At 43.8% G+C, this 20,677-nt stretch overlaps 1 protein-coding gene across 2 annotated transcripts in view; it reads left to right on the forward strand.

Annotated features, from left to right (window-relative positions):
* Positions 1-20,677, forward strand: part of LOC111162314 (component of oligomeric golgi complex 7) — an 80,834-nt gene that overhangs the window by 33,924 nt on the left and 26,233 nt on the right. For both annotated transcript variants that reach the window (XM_022526654.1, XM_022526653.1), the window contains exons 7-10: positions 2,906-3,104; positions 8,987-9,114; positions 10,303-10,457; positions 15,950-16,066. In XM_022526654.1, the coding sequence (XP_022382362.1) occupies positions 2,906-3,104; positions 8,987-9,114; positions 10,303-10,457; positions 15,950-16,066 (599 nt within the window). The remainder of the gene's footprint in view (positions 1-2,905; positions 3,105-8,986; positions 9,115-10,302; positions 10,458-15,949; positions 16,067-20,677) is intronic.

Genomic DNA, 20,677 nt, shown 5'->3' on the forward strand with positions numbered 1-20,677 from the left:
CAGAGGCTTCAAACCACTGAGCCACCCAGGTGCCCTCTCTCTCTCTCTCTCTTTTTTTTTTTTTTTTTAAAGATTTTGTTTATTTATTTGACAGCACAAGCAGGAGGAACAGCAGAAGGTGAGGGAGAAGCAGGCTGAGCAAGGAGGCTGATGTGGGGCTCCATCCCAGGACCCTGCGATCATTACCTGAGCTAAAGGCAGACGCTTAACTGCCTGAGCCACCCAGGTGCTCCAACAGTATTAAGTCTTCCAGTCCATGAACACAGGATGGTCTTGGTATTTATTTGTGTTTTCTTTAATTTCTTCAGCAGTTTTTCATTGTTTTTAGCAAACAGGTCTTTTAGCTCCTTGGTTATGTTTATTCCTAAGCATTTTATTCTTTTTGATGCTGTTATAAATGGTATTGTTTTCTTAATTTCCTTTTTGGGTTGTTGATTGCTGGTGTATAGAAACACAACTGATTTTTGTTTGTTGATTTTATATCCTGTAGCTTTGCTGAATTTATTAATGCTAACAGGTTGTGTGTGTGAATTCTTTAGGGTTTTCTATATATAAGATTATATAGTTTATGAACAGAGATAATTTTTTTCTTCCTTTACAATTTAGATGCCTATTATCTCTTTCTATTGTTGTACTGTTCCGGCTAGAAATTCCAATACTGTGTTAATAAAATAGCATACTTATCTTGTTCCTGGCCTTAGGGGAAAAGCTTTCAGCCTTTCACCATAGGGTATGATAGCTGTTTTTCTTGTGTGACCTTTATCATGTTAAGGAAATTCTTTTCTAGTCCTAGTTTATTGAGTTTTTTGGTTGTTGTTTGTTTATCTTATTTTTTTAACACAAAATGTGTTGGATTTTATCAGATGCTTTTTTCTGCATTAACTGAGATGTTCGTGTGTTTTCTTCCCTTCATTTTATTAATGTAGTCCATTATATTGATTAATTTTTATATATTGAGCCACTCTTCATTTTGGAGATCCATTCTACTTAATTATGGTATATAATCCTTTTTAATATGGTTGCTGAATTTAGTTTATTATTATTTTGTTGGGTATTGTTGATTGTGTATTTATAAGGAAATGGTCTGTAATTTTCTTTTAGTATTTGGTTGGCCGTGGTATCAGGTTAATGCTGGCTTCATAGAATGAGTTAGGAAGTGTTTTGTATTAGTTTGCCAGGACTGCCATAACTAAATGTCACAGACTGGATGGTTTAAGAATAGAAATTTATTTTCTTATGGTTCCGGGAACTAGAAGTCCAAGATCAAGGTATTGGCAGGGTTGATTTCTTCTGAGACCTCTCTCTGCTTGCTGGTGGCAGTCTTCTACCTATGCTTTCTTTCTATTGGTGTCTGTGTCCTGATCTTCTCTTGTTATAAAGACACCAGTCGGATTAGCTAAGGGCCCACCTAGATGACCCATTTTACCTTAATTGCCTCTTTAAAGCTCCTAGGTCCAAAGCTAGTCACACTCTGGGATACTGGGGATTTGGACTTCAACATGTAAACTTTGGGGCAACACGGTTTTTGATTACTGATTCTGCCTCCTTCCTACTTAGTTATAGGACTATTCAGATTTTCTGTTTCTTCTTCAATCAGTTTTGGCAAATTGTGTTTCTAGGAATTTGTCTGTTTCATGTAAGTTATCTAATTTGTTGGCATATAATTGTTCATCATATTCTCTTATAATCCCTTTTATTTCTGTAAAATTGTAGTAAATGTACTCACCTTCATATCTGATCTTAGTAATTGAAAGCTTCTTTTTTTTGGTCAGTCTAGATACCAGGTTTGTCAGTTTCGTTGGTCTTTTCAAAGAACCTACTAGTTTTGTTGATTTTTAAAATTACTTTCTATTCCTTATTTCATTTACCTCTGCTCTAATCTTTATTTTTTCCTTCCTTCTGCTAACTTTGGGTTTAGTTTCTTATTTTTCTTTTTGCTTAATGTGTACAGTTAGGTTATTGATTTGAGATATTTCTTCCTTTTTAATGTATGTGTTTAAAGCTATGAATTTCCCTCTTAGTGTTGCTTTTGCTGTGTCCCATAACTTTGGAGACGTTGTGCTTTCATTTTCCTTCCTCTCAGGGTATTTTCTCCTAAAAATTTGAGTTTATTGATCTTACAGGTTTTAAGCTTATACCTTTTTTGGCATTAGAGTTACCTGGGAATGGCGTTATATCTTGTTTTCATGTTTGTGCGTATTTAAGTTATGTTATGATAAAACAGCATTTTTATGATAAAAAAGCATCACAGACAGGGGTGTCCATCAGAACCCCTCTCTAAATGTACTGTATACATTCTTCCAGTTTTGCCCACGAGAGATCAGTAGTATATGAAACAGAAAAAGAAAAGACTCTTAGCGAATAACTAAATCTATAATCTTAAAGGCCCTGCACACACTCTTCCTGGTGGTCCTTAGAATAAAAGATAAATCCATCTTTACCAAAGATCTGTGTCAAGGGGAGAGGTGGCTGTGGGCTGCTCTACAAATCTGGCTAGATGTCCTCCAGCCCTGACTCAGCGAATTGCTCTTCTTTAATTCCATTTTGTTCCCCACCTCCCACATACTCCCAGTTTCTGCACTGTCATCCACACAGTCCTCGCTGGCCAGTTTTGGGTGGCCATCTCAATACCCTGCGTGACAGATGGGGAAAGAGGCACTTGGGGCCAGTGATAGACATGAAGTAGCCAGTTGTTCTGGACAGGTTGCACGTTCTGCCGGTTACTTGGCCTTCTGAGCTTGCTCAAGTTTGGGATAAGGATCAGTTGGGGCTTAAAGCTCTTGACCAGGTCACTTTCCAGCTGTTGGAGGGATTGCTCTGAGAGCAGCCCAAGAGACTGCTTCTTTAACAGGTGTGCTCCTCTTTGGCCCTGTGTGCTAACACCGATACCTCTGTCTCGCTGCAGGTTTTCAAGAACCCCCACGAGGTGGTGACCGTGCTGCTGATTCAGACTCTGGGGGCCTTGCTGCCCGCTCTGCCCAACTGCCTCAGCTCCAGCCTGGAGAGGGCAGGGCCTGAGCTGGAGCTTCTCAAGCTGCTGGAGTTCTATGACGCCACCGCCCACTTTGCCAAGGGATTGGAGATGGCGCAGCTCCCCCACCCACGTAAACATTCCTTCTGGCTTGTCTTCACTTGCTCTTTTTGAAGCTTCTGGGGCCTGGGTTTTCCTGTCTTCTAGATGACTGATCTTGCAGAATTGGAAGGGATCCTTGTTTTCCTTCTCAGCAGATACAGAAGCCGCTTCCAGGAAAGCATGGCCATTGTGGAAATGGTTGTTGCCTGTTAACCAAGCCCAGTGCTACCTAGGGGCTTTGTATGCTCTGCGAACAGGATGGGTACATCGGCAGGGGCTTAGAATATAAATGAGGTAGCTGGACATCGGTAGCCTTGAGTTGGCGGCCGGCTACCTTGGGAGGGTGGAGTCCTCTTCCCTTTGAGGCATCATAAAACCTCAGACAACTCAACCTAAAAAGTAAGTTAAGAGAACAGATAGGTTAGAGGAGCTTTTTGATGGGGCACCAGCAAGTTCTTAAGGACAGGGAGGCTATGTCAGGCCTAAGGGTGGTAATTGGGGAACTGGGCATTTCCCCAGCTGTATCTGGGAACAAAGCACTCCTGATTCCTATTTGGGAACACAGCAGTGGTATGCTACCTGTGTCCCCTGTAAGTTAAAAGCATCATAAACTTTTAAGTAGCACAGATCTCGTGACACATGCTGCTGTCAAATCAGGAAATCGTTTCAGGAAGCTTTGTTCTGCCATTTGGCTGCTGTGTGTCACTACCTTGGTTTATTTAATAGTTATTCTCTTTAATTACATTTGTGTATAATTACTTTGTACATTCCAGGGAGTGTGTGTATTGTTCGAGTTCCGGATGAATCATAGGTGTTTTGGCTCACTCACTCGGCAGGTCTTGGTTGTGGGAGAGGCCGGGGGGATGTGGATAGCTTCCAGGGGACCGGGATGCGGGGTCCAAGTGGCTAGAGCATAGGACGTGCTGCCTTCTAGGGCCCAGTAGAATGAAGGTAGGGCAAAGTGCAGAAGGGCTGGTCGCCTTCCTCCCACTGGTGAAGGACGTCCTTGAAGAAGAGAGGACCGCCCTCCAAAGAAGCAGATGTGGAAGTGCTTTGTTAGCCAGCTGCAGAAATTTTGATTTTTAAGGATTCCTATTGAGGTTTTCAAAAAAGTATTTCTTTAAATCTAAAAATACTTCAGAAACACACAAAAATAAAAATACAGGAGAATAAAAATGATTCATTACACAAAAATAAAAATACAGAAGAATAAAAATGATTCACTACGCAAAAATAAAAATACAGAAGCATAAAAATGATTCATCACCTCAGCACTCAGGGAGAGCTTCTGGCAGCCTTCTGTTATATTTTCTCCCAGTAATTCAAATATAAATACACATTTTCCACAAATGGAAAATATATACATATGTAACCACTGTTAAAAATTTGGTGTACCTCCCCAAAATATCCTTATAGAGTAAGGATTTTTTTTCCCATTTTTTATCAAGTATGTTGCAGAAATATTTTCAGACTTTATATTTGCCTTTAACATTGTTTCTATTTTAGTAATTAATGCATGTACATGGCATGATTAGAAATATATGAAAGATTTTGCAATAGAAAAATGAAATTTTTAAGATAATTTATTTTATAATTAATAAATAACCGGCATTCGTTATTAAAAAAACAGAAAAGACAAAGAAGGAAGGTCATTCTCCATCTCCCATCTAAAAACAATATTTTGTGTTATATCCATGTGCAGATTCTCTATGAATGACAGTGTCTCTGTATCCTTAATTACCTTTTTTTGAAGATTTTATTTATTTATTTGAGATAGAGCGAGAGCAAGAGAGCATGCATTGGTGCGGGGGAGGTTGGTGGGCAGAGGGAAAGGGAGAAACAGACTCACCGGTGAGCAGGGAGCCTGATCTGGGTCATGATCCCAGGACCCAGGATCATGACCTGAGCCTAAGGCAGATGCTTAACTGACTGAGCCATCCAGCTGTGCTTTAAATTTTTTTTTTTTTTAAAGATTTTATTTATTGGGGCACCTGGGTGGCTTAGTCAGTTAAGTATCAGATCCTTGATTTTTGACTCAGGTCATCATCTTGCGGGGGTGAGATTGAGCTGCACATCAGTCTCTGCTCAGTGGGGAGTCTGCTTGTCCCTCCCCTCTACTCCTCCCGCCTCTCTCCCTCTCCCTCTTTCTCTAAAAGAAAGAAAATCTTTTTTTTTTTTGAAGGTTTTATTTATTTATTTGACACAGAGAGAGATCACAAGTAGGCAGAGAGGCAGGCAGGGGGCGGGGGGAAGCAGACTCCCTGCTGAGCAGAGAGCCCGACGCGGCGCTCGATCCCAGGACCCTGAGATCATGACCTGAGCCGAAGGCAGAGGCTTAACTCACTGAGCCACCTAGGCATGCCAGAAATAAATAAAATCGTTAAAAAATATTTCATTTATTTGACAGAAAGCAGGAACAGGGGGAGGGGCAGAGGGAGAAGCAGGCTCCCTGCTGAGCAGGGAGTGTGGTGCAGGACTCGATCCCAGGATCCTGGGATCGAAACCTGAGTCAAAGGTAGACACTTAACTGACTGAGCCACTCAGGTGCTGCTCCTTAAATATGTTTTTTTTTTTTAAAGATTTTATTTATTTATTTGACAGAGATCACAAGTAGGCAGAGAGGCAGGCAGAGAAGGAGCGGGGGAAGCAGGCTCCCCCGCCGAGCAGAGAGCCCGATGCCGGGCTCGATCCCAGGACTCTGGGATCACGACCTGAGCTGAAGGCAGAGGCCTTAACCCACTGAGCCACCCAGGCGCCCCCTTAAATATGTTTTTAATAGAGTATTTTGTTACTGTATTAACCCCCTCAAATTTAGGGGGAGGGGAAAAAAACCCCTCAAATTTAATACTTACTCAATAATGTCACCTAATATATGAATTTTTCCATTTGTTCCACAAAAGTTTTTTTTTTTTTTTCCACAGAAGTATAGCTGCTTCCCCACTTCTGCCTCCCATTAAGATCAGTTGATGCACATAGTATCTGGTTGTCTTGTCTCCTTAATCTCTTAATCTGAAACAGTCATCTCATCTTTCTTTTGTCTTTCAAGACACTGACCTCTTTGAAGAATACAGGGTAGTTTCCTAGTGGAATGTCCCATATTCTGGAACTGTCTGATTGATTCCTCAAGATTAAACTTAGATGAAATATTTTGGCAAGAATGCTGCATTGATGATGGGGTGTGTTTCCTGTGGCACCACGTCAGGAGACACTTAATGTCCAGTCATTGGTGATGGTTGGATTAATCACTTAGTAGATGTATCCACTAGATCTCTCTATTGTAAAGGTACTTCTCCCTCTTTGAAACTCATAAGTAATCCTTAGGGTACCTGGATGCCTCATTCGGTTAAATGTCTGCCTTCAGCTCAGATCATGCAGGGTCCTGGGGTTGAGTCCCACATCTGGTTCCTTGTTCAGCGGGGAGTCTCCTTCTCCCTCTGCTTGTCACTGCCTGTGCTCTCTTTCACTCTCCACCTGTCTCTCAAATAAATAAATAAAATCTTAAAAAAATTAACCCATGGAGTGATGCCTTGAGCCCATAGAAATATACTAATCCTCAAAAAATATTTACCCAGTGACTTTAGCCTCCATCGATAATCCTTGCCTGAATAAACTTTTACACTGCTGATTATAAAATGATGATTTCGTAATTCTCTGCTTTCTTCTACATCTATTTGTGGCCTTCTTTTATAAAGAAGAGATTTCCCTTTCTTTCCTCACTTTTTAAAAAAGTTTTATTTATTTACGTAATCTCTCTACCCCATGTGGTGCTCGAACTCACAACCCTGAGATCAAGAGTCTCATGGTCTTCTGACTGAGCCAGCCTGGTGGCCCCTTTCCTTACTTTCATATCACTGTGAACTCCTGGATTCTTTTTTTACTCATTGTGTTATGATTTGTTGTTGCCACTATTCATTTTGATGCTTGAATTATTTCCAGTTTGGTCAGTGGTTGCCCCTTTGGGCTGCCTCCTGGATCTTTTCAACGTGTCCCCATCAGTCTTTAAGTGCATTCTTGCTGTTTGGCACAAACTATTCCAGGAACACATAACTTCCCTGCCTCAGACCTGTGTTTTCCCAAGGAGCCTGGTTTCTTCTAGTGGTAAATGGTAAATGGTATTTAGAACAAGGTCTGGACACTGAGGGTACTTATTGTTGCTGGGCTTCTAGGGCCTTTTGTTGGACAGAGCTAGGAAATACATATTTCTAGTTTGTTCCAAAGAATTGGAACAGTGGATTGTTCTAGATTGTTCCAAAGCAGATCCACCACCACAGGTTCGTAGCTTCTGTCTTCCTACTTGCATCTCTGGTTCCCAACTTGTGTGTGTGTGTTTTGTATATGTAGATGTCCAATTATTTTTTGTGACTGCTTTATAGATAGATCACAATGTGTTTAATTTATTCTATTCAACTACAAATGGACGAGTACTGGAATGCTGGACGCTGAGGTTGCTGTGCCGAGCAAAACTAGATCGTCCCTGCTGTCACCCATCATCTATTCTGGTGGGAGATAATCTAATGATCATAGTAATGGGTGTATAATTACAAAATGAGATGAGTACTTTGAAGAAAAACAAAGTGGTTCTAGGAGCATATGTGAGCCAACAAAGCTGATCGAGCCTGGTGACTTGAGCTGAGTGAGTCCTGGAAGAAAAACGGGGAGGTGACCAGATGCCGGAGGATAAGGGAGAACAAGATCCTTCCGGACAGAAGCATCGGCATATGACCAGAAGGGAGCCCTGTGTGTCCAAGGAGCTGAGAGAAGGCTGGGGGCCAGGGGGATGGTGAAGGAGGAAAGGCTGGGGCAGTTAAAAATAAAAAGAGCTGGCTTTTATGGAGTGTTCCCACATGCTAGACACAGATTTTATGTAATCCCCACTAAGGCCTTATAAGATTGGTGCCTTTATTAATCTTAATTTATAGTTGAGGAAACAGGCCTCCAGAGTTCCGTCATTGTACACAGTCACATAATAAGTAGGAGGCAGGGGAGCCTGAACAGAAGAGCCTTCACTCGCCACTGCCTGTCTCTTTCACCTCCTCAGGTCAAGCCTGCGTGGGTCCTTGCAGGCTAGAGAAAAGATTTTGGATTCCAGCTGAGGCACTCAGAGGCTGATTAGGGACAAGTCAGAAAGATTTCAGGAGGCAGCCTGAAGGGGCCACCGCTGACCAAATTCAAAACAATTTGAGCATCAAAGCGGATAACGACAATAGTGGATCATAACACCATGAATATGGAAGAATCTACGAGTTCATGGGATTTATTATATTAAAGAGAGCGAGAAAGGAAAATCTTTTCTTTATAAGAGAAGACCTGCAAGTAGATCTAGAAGGAACAAGAGGATTAGGGAATCATTTTATAATCAGGAGTGTAAAAGTTTATTCAGGCAAGGCTTATCAGTGGATGCTGAAGTCATTTGGGTGTCAGTATTCAGCCTAGAAGCTGAGTTGCTATGTCTTGGAAGGTGCCCATTTCGATTTTTGGTACAAATATGCTTTGTATTTTTTTTTTTATGTAGGCGAATATAGGAATTTTAGGGATGCCTAGTATATGAGGTATCCTGTCTCTAAAGTTCTGGAAAAATATTCCAGCAGACCCTTTTCTCTGTAGCACTTCTGGAACTGGCCCTTGACTAGAGTTATCATTTGAAATGATTCTTAGCCATGGTGGGTTGTGGGACGCAGGGAGTTGGCATCTTTAACACTGCTCTAGACAAATTACACCCAGAGCCCAAGTTCCTCAAAGTTATTTACTGAAGTGATTGCTGCAGCTTCCACGAACAGCCACAGCCCATTAACAAAAATGCAGTCACCCCTAAGGTGAAACCAGACAAGTTCCAGCAGAGTACCATCACCCGTTGCTTTCCAGCAATTTTGGCCCCTTTGTTCATTATCGATTTTAATTTTTGATCCCCTCAAGATGACTACAACCTGGTGAAAGTCACGGAACTGGTGGAGGCTGTGTATGGTCCATACAAACCCTACCAGCTGAAGTACGGCGACCTGGAAGAGAAGAACGTCCTCATCCAGATCAGCGCGGTGCCCTTGGTAATGGCCCAGTCCCGCCAGTGGCCGGGCAGGGAGCCTCTGGTTTGCCAGCCCCAGGGAGGGGGGTGGGGTGCAAAGACTGGGAACGGGGGGCTGGCAAAAAACGGGCTCTAAGTACCCAGTGGACTCTTGCAATCCAGGTGTAAAATGAGTCCATGGAGATGCTATTGATTTTCTATTTAAAATCTCAGATAAAGGTCCAGCAGAATGAGAGGCTTAAATCTTTGAGGGGAAAGTTGATGATCTCCCAGATAATGAATTCTTACTATGGCAGTCTTCCGTCTGAGCTGAAGGCCAACGCCTAATGACTGAGCCACCCAGGCACCCCATTCTTTTTCTTTTTTTTAGTTGATGAGCATTTACTGAGCACTTACTGCATACTGACATTACTTTAAGTGCTGGAAACTAGAAAAGCACGAACAAGTGGTGTTTTCTGCCCTCGAGGAGCTTATAGTCAGGGTGATATTTTGAGACTGGAGAATCAGGGAAGAAACCCTTTTCTCCGTGTCCTCTCTTGGTTGCTGTCAGTGGTTTCTGGCCCTGAGAAGCAAGGACCAATCCGTGATCTTAGACTGGGCTTCTCAAAGCCTCACAGAGCCTGGGTGCAGATGGGCACAGGAGCCGAGCACTCAGGGACAGTGCCCCAGGGGCAGGTTCACTCGGGCGGGCCTCTGAGGGTGAGGGAAGGCATTCCCGTTGCCAGTATTATGGTGATCTAGCATGACGCGAGTTGACATTTAAGAGCAGATCTCACACTAGTTAAACTCTGCTGCCTCCTGCCATTTTTCCGTTTTCTAGTGATGTGCCTAGAAAGTCCGTTTCGCCTCAGTTACATTCTTGCCCCTGAAGGAAGATTTTCCTTTTGCTGCATTCTTTTGGATTGTTCGATACAGAGGATTTGAATTCTAGCTTTAGAGCCAGAGGGGAGATGCCATCTTAATCACAGAAAAAGAGGAAAGAGGTGAAAAATGGAAGGCTTTTCCCCCAGGGATTGGTGTGTGTGATCTTACTGGCCACGTAGATGTCCTGCCCTTGGCTCGGGCTCTGGAAGAGCTCCGCAGCTTGGGGCTGCGTTTCTGCTGCCTGACCACGCGCCAGGAGGTTCGGAAATTTCCTCCATCTTAATGTTGTCTGTTCATCTGTTCTTGAGTCTGAGGCGGCCCTCATTTGTCCATATTTGCTGACCAGGAACACGGAGAAGTCATTGACTGCGTGCAGGAGCTGAGCCACTCCGTGAACAAGCTCTTTGGTCTGGCTTCTGCAGCCGTCGACAGATGCGTCAGATTCACCAGCGGCCTGGGGACCTGCGGCTTGCTGGCAGCACTGAAATCCCTCTTTGCCAAGTAAGGCTGGGTGTGGGGACAGGTCACACAGAGGGTGCTGTCTGCCCCAGTTAAAAATGCGTGTGTTCTGTGTTCCTGCTCTGAGCCCTGGAATAGCACATGTGCCTGAGCCCGGGGCAATCTTTTTTAAAGATTTTATTTATTTGAGAGAGAGAGAGAGACAGAGATAGTGGGAGAGAGCATGAGTGGGGAGGAGAGGGAGAAGCAGGCTCAGTACTGGACAAGAAGCCTGACAGGGGGGTCAGTCCCAGGACTCTGGGATCATGAATTCAGCCGAAGGCAGACACTTAACCAACTGAGCCACTCAGGCATTCCCCCCGCCTACCCCCTGAAGGGGCAATCTTTGTTTTTATCCCCCTGAGGGGGCAATCTCAAGGATATTCCTTGTAGCACCATTAGCGATAGTGGAACATTTGAAGCAACTGAATGTCCATGAATTTGGCAATGACTAAATAATGTACATGTTCATACAAGGGAACTCTGTTTGGCAGTTACAGCCTTAATTAGATCAACATATATCCACATTGATGGATCTCCAAAATATGGTGTCCAGTGAAAAAAAGTTGCAGAATATTACGTAGAGTCCAATACAGTATGTAAAAAGAACATACAAAAAATAAGGTATATTTTCCATAGTGGGGTTCAGCGAGCTTTTTCCTCAGAGGGCCTGATGGTAAGCATTTTGGCTCTGTGGGCCTTGCAGTCAGTAGAGACTTTTGTAAATGACACGTAAATGAATGGGTGTGACCGTATTTCAGGAAAACTTTTTCTTACAAAAAAGGTCGAAAGTACCAATCCCTGTTCTGGATCTATTTTAATGCTTTAACATGCGTTATATATTCCTGTAGAATGGGTGTCAACAAACTAGCTCATGAGCCGATTGGGATGCAACCATGCCCCTTCACTTACCTATGGTCTATGAAGGTAGAGTTCAATAGTTAGGACAGACCTTGGGTTTTGCAAAGCCTAAAATATCTGGACTTTAGCAGAAAATTTTGCTCAGCCCTGATGTGTGGAATGTTAGGCCATAAACTCAAAACATCGGGGGGATGGGGAGGCGGGGAAGGAGTAGGGTGGTGTTCATAGGGAATTCAGCTTTATTTGTTATTTTCTGACTTTTAGAAGAGGAGCATATGTTCACACATTTCTTATGTAAAATTAAAAATATAAGATGAAAAAAATATAAACATGCTAAGTGAAGGAAGTCAGTCATAAAAGACCATGTGTTTTATGATTCTGCCTATATGAAGTGTCCAAAACAGGCAAATCGATAGAAACAGAAAATAGACTGATGGTTGGCTTGGGCTGAGGAGAGGTGGACACCTGGAGGGGTTGGGGGGTGACTCCTAAAAGGGACAGGACTGCTTTTTTGGGCAATGAAAATGTTATGAAGTTGACTGTGGTGATGGTCACATAGCTCTGTGACAACGCTGAAAACTGTTGAATTGTGCTCTTTAAATGGGTGAATTGTGCAGTGTGTGAATTACATCACAGCAGAGCTATGTGAAGGAAGAAAGAAGAGGACGCGAAGTGACATTTAGTTAGGAGACAGAACAAGCGAGTAGGCTGCGTGAGGCTGGATTCTCGGACCTGCGCAGTCCAGGCACCACGGCCCGCAGGTGGTCAAAGCTCCAGTCTCCGGCTTCCACACAGGCACATTCTCGGGCTCTCCAAAGCCCTTCTCTTGGTAGCTTGTTCTAGATTATAGTTGCCCTCAGTCTTAAGAAATTTATTTTTATTTCTTATTTTGTTTTAGAGAGAAGGAGTGTGTGCAGGCTTGGGGTGGGGTGAGGGGCAGCAGAGAGAGAGAGAATCTTAAGCAGGCTCCGTACTCAGCATGGATCCTGATGTGGGGCCTGATCTCACGACCCTGAGATCATGACCTGAGCCAAAATCAAGAGCCAGATGCTCAACCAACTGAGCCACCCAGGTGTCCCACAAGAATTTTTTTTTTTTTTTTTTTTTAATTGAGCAGAATGCTGTTTTCCTATAGTAAGTTCAGGGAGCTCTTGTCATTCCAGAAATACTGGGCACGCCACTGTGAGCTCTGAGGTCCGTGGAGCCAGAGCTCTCGGTCACTGCAGCAGGTGGTCAGCACCATCGGAGGGCAGCTCAGGGTGGAGGCAGTAGGGCCACCAAGGACACAGGCGCTGCTCTCAGATCGAGGAGTAACCAGATAAACCCAGATGTGTGCCCGTAGAAAGAGAAGTATGAGCAGTGAGTCTCATTGGACAGAATTGGCCAATTTCTGTCTCCACCACTAACCAAGATTTTGTGGATAGAAAGAACTTTTTTATTGGGATCTAAAAATTTTATTATAAAATAACAAAAATAATACATTAGAGTAATTTTTTAAAAAATTTATTTATTTATTTATTTGACAGAGAGAGCGAGCGAGAGAGAGGGAACACAAGCAGGGGGAGTTGGAGAGGGAGAAACAGGCTTCCCGCTGAGCAGGGAGCACCATCTGGGGCTTGATCCTAGAACCCTGGGATCATGACCTGAGCTGACATCAGACGCTTAACAACTGAGCTACCCAGGTGCCTGCATTAGAGTAATTTTTAAAAAACACGTAAAGGTATAAAAATGTGAAAGTCTTCCTCCCACCATTAGTCTTTCTGCTAAAAAATATCCACTTTTTTTTTTTTTTTAAGATTTATTTATTTGACAGACAGATCACAAGTAGGCAGAGAGGCAGGCAGAGAGAGAGGAGGAAGCAGGCTCCCCGCCGAGCGGAGAGCCCGATGCGGGGCTCGATCCCAGGACCCTGGTACCATGACCCGAGCCAAAGGCAGAGGCTTTAACCCACTGAGCCACCCAGGCGCCCCAAAATACCCACTTTTGAACATTTTGCTTTTATTCCTTCAAAAGAAGATGTTCAGCTCTTTCCTCCGTACTTTAAAGGAGTTTTTAAATCAACCTTAACTATTGTATCTTTTTTTTTTAAAAATTTTATTTATTTATTTGACAGACAGAGATCACAAGTAGGCAAAGAGGCAGGCAGAGAGGGAGAGAAGAGGAAGCAGGCTCGCTGCTGAGCAGAGAGCCCGATGTGGGACTCAATCCCAGGACCCTGAGATCATGACCTGAGCTGAAGACAGAGGCTTTAACCCACTGAGCCATCCAGGTGCCCCGTCCTTTACTATTGTATCTTGAGGAACTAATGTGTATAAGGCTGTTCCTCTCTCTCATCCCCTGCTCTTCTCAGCTGTTGTGAGTGAGATAGTTTTTCTGTTGGCTATTTAGATTCCTTCATTTAAAAAAAAAATAACACAAATCTATATTAAAAATTCAAACTGTAGAGAGGGGCCATGGTGAAACTAGGTCACCTCAAGAAGGGAAGATTTGGAAGCTTCCCCAGCAGCTGCTGTCTGTAAAATAGGGCAATCAGTGAGAAGCTAACCCGAGCGGGGTTGAGATGGGACACCATTCAGTCATATGGAGGGGTACTGGGGACGGCAGGACGGAGCAGGCAGGGGAGGCAGGAGGGGCCTGGCCTAACTCGAACCAGGGTGAGGTCGAAGGGTATAACAAGCGAGAAGGGGTTTCAGAATCAGGGGCTTTCCAGCTATGCCCGGAGTGTGGGCTCTGGTGTTGGAGCCCTGCCAGGCTCACTGCTCTGATGCTTACTGCTTGGGATGTCTTGGTGTCCTGACGTCTTTTCCCCGCGTGATGAGGCCCTCCCTGTGGCACTCGTGGCTAGTAAGCACAAGCGGGTAACTAAAGCCCCAACACAGCGACCCTTACGTGGTGGAGACACCTGGAGATGTTGATCGTGAGAGAGAATTGGAAAATCTGGGGATAAATGTGATGAAAATGTGATGTGATGCACACTGTGGCTGAACTGGGGACCCTCCCCCCCGCCCCCGCTCCAGTGCTCTGCTGCCCACTCTGCAACCCGGGAACGCTGTCATGAGCTGCTACCAAGCAGGTCCATCGGCGGGTGGCACACTCTTTCTTGTAAGACACATTTGTCATAGTCGCGGGGTGGTGGCCCAGTTGTTCAGCCTGCCGCTGAAGCACGATTATGTTCCTCAGCATCCCTCTGTCAGGTGGTCCTTGAGGCCCCTCCCCATCCACCAAGGACCGATCTCCCCAAGAAAGCTGTCTTCAGGTCTGTGCTCTATGGGGCACAACCCACTTTCCTCACTTAGGGTTTGTGGTTTGGGAAGGGAGCGAGGTCAGGCTTCTTGTGATGCACACAGATGTCCTGGGTTTTCAGGGAGCCTCGTGGTTTCCAGAGAATAAGACCCCTGCTCACCTGTGTCCTCCTCACCATACCCTCCCAAGGACGTGCACACGTTTCGTTCATGTTCCAGGAAGCGTACGTCCTCAGAAAACAACGCCACCCCACATCAGCTTTCCTTTTATTCTTTTCAAAGAACTTTTGTATATATTATTTCATCTATTTAGTTTTTAAAGATTTTATTTATTCATTTGCAAAAGAGAGCAAGCTTGCGCGAGAGGAGGGAGAGGGACAAGCAAACTCCGCACTGAGCACAGAGCCCGATGTGGGGCTCAGTGTGATGACCCAGAGATTGTGACCTGAGCCGACACCAAGAGTCTGACGCTTAACTGACTGAGCCACCCAGAAACCCCTTTTCATTTATTTGATCATCACAATTCCTTGAGGCAATGTAGAAGACACCATTCGTTAAGTCCATTTTAAAGATGAGAAAACAGTCTCAGAGACACCCAGATACTTTCTCAGGGCCCCAGTGCAAGTCTTGCATTCATCCAGGAACTGTTCCCAGGTGTCTCTCTTGTTCCCAGCTCTGTGCTCCTTCCTGGAGACACTTATGAGCCACAAGGACATAGTCCCTGTTCCTCCGGAGCTTCCAACCTGGTGACAGCACATACATTAAACACACACAGGAAAGAATCGATGGACTTGTACTTGTGCTGGGTGTTGGGCAGGGAAGCAGCTGGGGTCTGGGGGAGCAGACAGCAGCCTGGGGGGAGGGAGATGCCTCAGCTTCGAATCCATTTCATATCCTGTGCCATTCAAGCCGGGAACCTGCCTGCTGTGGAGCTTGGCTGTTTAATCTAAATTGGGGGGCGGGGAGGGGGCCGGGAATCCTGCAAGAGTACCCTGTGCATTGGCGAGCTGCCTTACAGTGTGCTGGGTGGCGGTCAGGTATCATCATGGTCCTGTGACATGTCAGGACAGTTCTTTGGGCCAGGGAGTCATTTCTCAGCACCACCTCTCACCTGGTGGGTCACCAGAATCTTCGTCTTAATGGTTCTCCCCTTCTGTCTCGTCTTGAGCATCTCTCTTAAATCCGCCCTTCCAGGGGAGAGAGATGGTCCGGCCATACAGAGAAGACCCTGCTGTGATCAGATTTTACAGGCTATCTGACTCCTTGGTGGGAGCCTCTAAAGATGCTCTCAGGGTCCTTAGCCCTTTTCCCAAAGCCACATGATTCCAGGTGTCTTTAGAGCCGAGGAGTTTATGACGACATCCCTGTCGGGTTTTTTTTCTTTCCGCATAGGTACGTGTCTGATTTCACCAGCACTCTCCAGTCAATACGAAAGAAGTGTAAGCTCGATGATATTCCTCCCAACTCACTTTTTCAAGAAGATTGGACAGCTTTTCAGAATTCCATCAGGTAAAAATGAGGGCTGTAACTTAAATGTGTGCCCCATGTAGTAGGCAGAAACATGCATCCTAGAATACGTAAAATTGATGAGCGTGTTTTGTTTTTTTTTAAAGATTTTATTTACTTATTTGACAGAAATCACAAGTAGGCAGAGAGGCAGGCAGAGAGAGAGAGGGGGAAGCAGGCTCCCTGCTGAGCAAAGAGCCCAACATGGGGCTTGATCCCAGGACCCTGAGATCATGACCTGAACTGAAGGCAGGGGCTTTAACCCACCGAGCCACCCAGGCGCCCCTGATGAGCATGCTTTTAAGGGGTTCATTTTTTTTTTTCCTCACTGCTTTTTTTTCTTTTTTTTTTTTAAGCAAACTCTAAAAATATGCCAATTAAAAACAGCAGCAGCGGCAGCACCAGCCCAGAGAGACCCCCCCTCACTGTTAAAGCATTTTAGTCTTTGTGTATGCCTCATCTCCTTTGGTGACTTATATTTTTTTATATTTGGCTTGAGATTTATTTTCCCCTTAGCCTATAATTTTTCAGGCTAAAATAACTTGGAACTTATATTTTAGAAAATATGTAGCTGATTAGATCCTGTTTTTATTATTTTTAAAATTTTAAAAATTTTTTGTAAGTTTTTTTTTTTTTTAAAGAATTTATTTATCCGACAGAGAGAGAGACAGAGAGATCACAAGCAGGCAGAGAGGCAGGCAGAGAGAGTGAGAGGGGGAAGCAGGCTCCCCGCCGAGCAGAGAGCCCGATGTGGCGCTCAATCCCAGGACCCTGGGATCATGACCTGAGCCAAAGGCAGAGGCTTAACCCACTGAGCCACCCAGGTGCCCCAGATTTTTTTTTTTTTTTAAGTAATCTCTACACCCGACATGGGTCTCAAACCCAGAAGCCTGAGATAAAGAGTCACACGTTCCACTGACTGAGCCAGCCAGGGACCCCAGATTCTGTTTTTTAGATCTAAGCACCATACCACTAAGTGGTAAGGCAACATTATCTGGCCTTAAAGGACCATGTTAGAGTTCATAACAGGCTTTGTGGTCACTCTTCTAAGTGGTGGTTGATGGCTAGATCCTGGGGTAGCCCCCTGTGACCTGTGGGCCACTAGATAGACCCCATTGCCCCAAGCCCTGAGCCCTGGTGGGAGTGTGATCAGCAGTGGCCTGCAAAGGTTTGGCCCTTGAGAAGGTCCAGCCAGAAAGTGTAGACCTCTGGCCTATGGCCAGACTTGACCTACGGACGTGGTTTGATCACATCATTTACAAAATTTGGGTTTCGTTGTCCACATTTATAAACCAGATTTAACATAATCCAGATTTCTAACATCACCTAAACATTGGAAGCCCTAGAAGCAGTGGGTTCGCATCGTCTCCCCGGCACTGGTCACTGAAGTCCCTGCCAGCCTGGCCGTACGTTCTCTTGTGCCGCTGTTCTGCTACCGTGTGGGATAGCCGCTCTACTCTTAGGCTGAGATAAATGACAACCCAGAATTTCTTTTCCTTAAAACCACTCTTCATGGTTGGACATTCTGAAGAGGGTGGTTGCCCTTCACCCACTTGCCTGACCCCTGACCTAGGTAGTGTGCGCAGGGTGCCCCCAACACTTGGAGTTCTCAGTGTGGTGGTCCACACCAGAGCACGTCCAGATCCTCTGAGAGCTATCTTTTTTTCTTTTTTCTTTTTTTTTAAAAAGGATTTATTTATTCTCTGTCAGGGAGTGAGAGAGCGAGGCAAGGGGCAGAGGGGGAGGGAAAAGCAGACTCCATGCTGAGCACGGAGTCCGACTCCGGGCTCAATCCCACGACCCCGAGATCATGACTTGAGCTGAAACCAGGAGTCAGATGCCCAACCAGCTGAGCCACCCAGGCACCCCTGAAAGCTGTCTTTAATCAGAGCAGATCCAGCACCTCCCAGGGCCATTCGGATAATTTCCTCATGGGCTCTGATCTGGACTTCTAATTTTGGGGGATGAAATTTAATGTTCTCGATGCTAACTGTATCCCCCTATCATGTGTGGCAGCTTGGTACGCCGGAAAATACTACATGCAAGGTTATTCTGTTGCACTCGAGGCAAGTGGAAAGTGGAATATTTCATTTTCTCATAAACCTTTCTTATGATGGAATGCCCAGATACTCTGGTGATAGATAGGCACTTTTAGAGAAGTTAAAAATTAACTAGACTTCAGATGTTTTTAATCCTTGGATTTGTCCTGACATTTATAGTTTGGTGTTGAAGGACTCGGTCGCTGGACTTTAGGGCCTAGCATAAAATTACTTGAAAATTAAAAGATTATTAAGTGAAGGTATGACGGTCATTCAGTCTTATCTCTGAGAAACCAAATGGATTACTCTTCACCTGCCTTTCATGGGGTCAGAGAGAGATACAGTATAAAAACAGTTTTCTTGGCCTTGCAAATAGCAGACATCTAACAAATACTAAGTAATGACTTTTGGTTTTTAAATTTTAATTTAATTTTTTTTAACCCCCTTTCTCTGTTTCACCCATCCCTCCATCCTCCTCCCCCTGGCAGTCATCGTTTGTTTTCTGTAGTCAAGAGTCTGTTTGTCTCTTTTGTTTTGCTTTGTGTCTTAAAATCTACGTGTGAGTGAAATCATACGGTAAATTGTCTTTGACTTACTTCACTTAGAATAATACCTTTAGGTTCATTCATGTGGTCGCAAATGGCAAGATCTCATTTTCTATGGCTGAGTCCATTGTAGATATATGTATCACACACTGTGTCCATTCATTTATGCTTCTGTATCTTGGCTATTGTAAATAACATTGCAGTCAACTTAGGGATGGGTATATATTTTGAATTAGTGTTTTTGTTTTCTTTGATATATATCCAATAGTGACATTACTGGAGCATATGGTAATTCTGTTTTTAATTTTTTTAGGAAGCTCTGTTTTTAGGAATGGATTTTTAAATTTTTAGGAAGCTCTGTTTTCCAGAGTGGCTGCACCAGTTTGCATTCTCACCAACAGTGCAAGAAGGTTCCTTTTCCTTCACATCCTCGCCAATACTTCTTTCTTTCTTTCTTCCTTCCTTTCCCTCCCTCCCTCCCTCTCTCCCTTCTTCCCTTCCTTCCTTCCTTTCTTTCTCTGTCCTTTTCTTTCTTCCTTCCTTCCTTCCTTCCTATTTTTTAGAGAGAGAGAGAGAGAGAGCATGAGCGTGAGTTGGGGGAAGAGGCAGAAGGAGGAGAGAGAACCTTAAGCAGGCTCTGGGCTCAGCATAGAGCCCGATGCGGGGATCAGTCTCACGACCCTGAGATCATGACCTCAGCCGAAATCAATAGTTGGATGCTTAACTGACTGAGCCACCCTGGTGCCCCAATGCTTATTATTTCTTTTATTTTTGATCGTAACCATTCTGACAGGTGTGAGGGGATATCTCCTTGTGGCTCTGATTTGTATTTCCCTGATGATGAGTGATCATGTGTCTGTTAGCCATTTGTCTGTCTTTGGAAAAATCTGCTCTGCTCTGCTCATTTTTTAATTGAATTATTTCATTTTTTTGGTGTTGAGTTGTATATGTTCTTTATATATTCTGGATGTTAACCCCTTATCGGATATATCATTTGCAAACATCTTGTCCCATTCAGTAGATTGCCTTTTTGTTTTGTTGGTGGTTTCCTTTGCAAAAAGCAAAAGCTTTTTATTTTGTTGGTGGTGTCCCAATAGTTAAATTTCACTTTTGTTTCCCTTGCCTGAGGACACATATTTAGAAAAATGTTTTTATGGCTGATGTCAAAGAAATACTGCCTATATTTTCTCCTGGAAGTTTTATGGTTTCAGGCCTCACATTTAAGCTTTAATCCATTTTGAGTTTATTTTTGCGTATGGTGTAAGGAAGTAGTCCGGTTTCATTGTTTTGCATGGGGCTGTCCAGTTTTCCCAACGCCATTTGTTGAAGATGTTTATTTATTCTGTCTTTTCCCCATTGTTTATTCTCGCCTCCTTTGTCGTAGATTAATTGACCATATATGTGTGGGTTTATTTCTGAGCGCTCTATTCTGTTCTGGTGATTAGTCACTGTTACTGTGCCAGTATCATACTGTTTTGATTACTCTGATATATCTTGAAATCTGAGATTGTGATCCCTCTAGCTTTGTTCATCTTTCTGAGGGTTGCTTTGGCTGTTTTCAGGGTCTTTTTTGGTTCCATATGAATTTTAGGTTATTTGTTCTAGTTCTATGAAAAATGCTGCTGGTATTTTGTTAGGGATTGGATTAAATCTGTAGATTGCCTTGGGTAGTGTGGAAATTTTAACAATATTGACTTATCCAACTATGAGCATAAAACATCTTTCCATTTGTATCATCTTCAGTTCCTTTTATAAGTGTTTTATGGTTTTCAGAATATAGGTCTTTTTGTCTGTTTGATTAAGTTTAGTTCTAGGTGTTTTATTATTTTTGGTGCAGTTGGAAATTTTCACTTTCTGCTTCTTCATGATTAGTGCAAGAAATGCAACAGATTTCTGTACACTGATTTTGTATCCACTGACTTAATGGAATTCATCAATCAGTTCTAGTGTTTTTTTGGTAGAGTCTTTAGGGTTCTCTTTATTATATTCTGTCATTTGCAAATAGTGAAAGCTTCACCTTGTCCTTACCA

This window comes from Enhydra lutris, unplaced genomic scaffold (assembly GCF_002288905.1).
Source record: "Enhydra lutris kenyoni isolate GAN:26980312 unplaced genomic scaffold, ASM228890v2 scaffoldscaffold90, whole genome shotgun sequence".
NCBI lineage: Eukaryota > Metazoa > Chordata > Mammalia > Carnivora > Mustelidae > Enhydra > Enhydra lutris.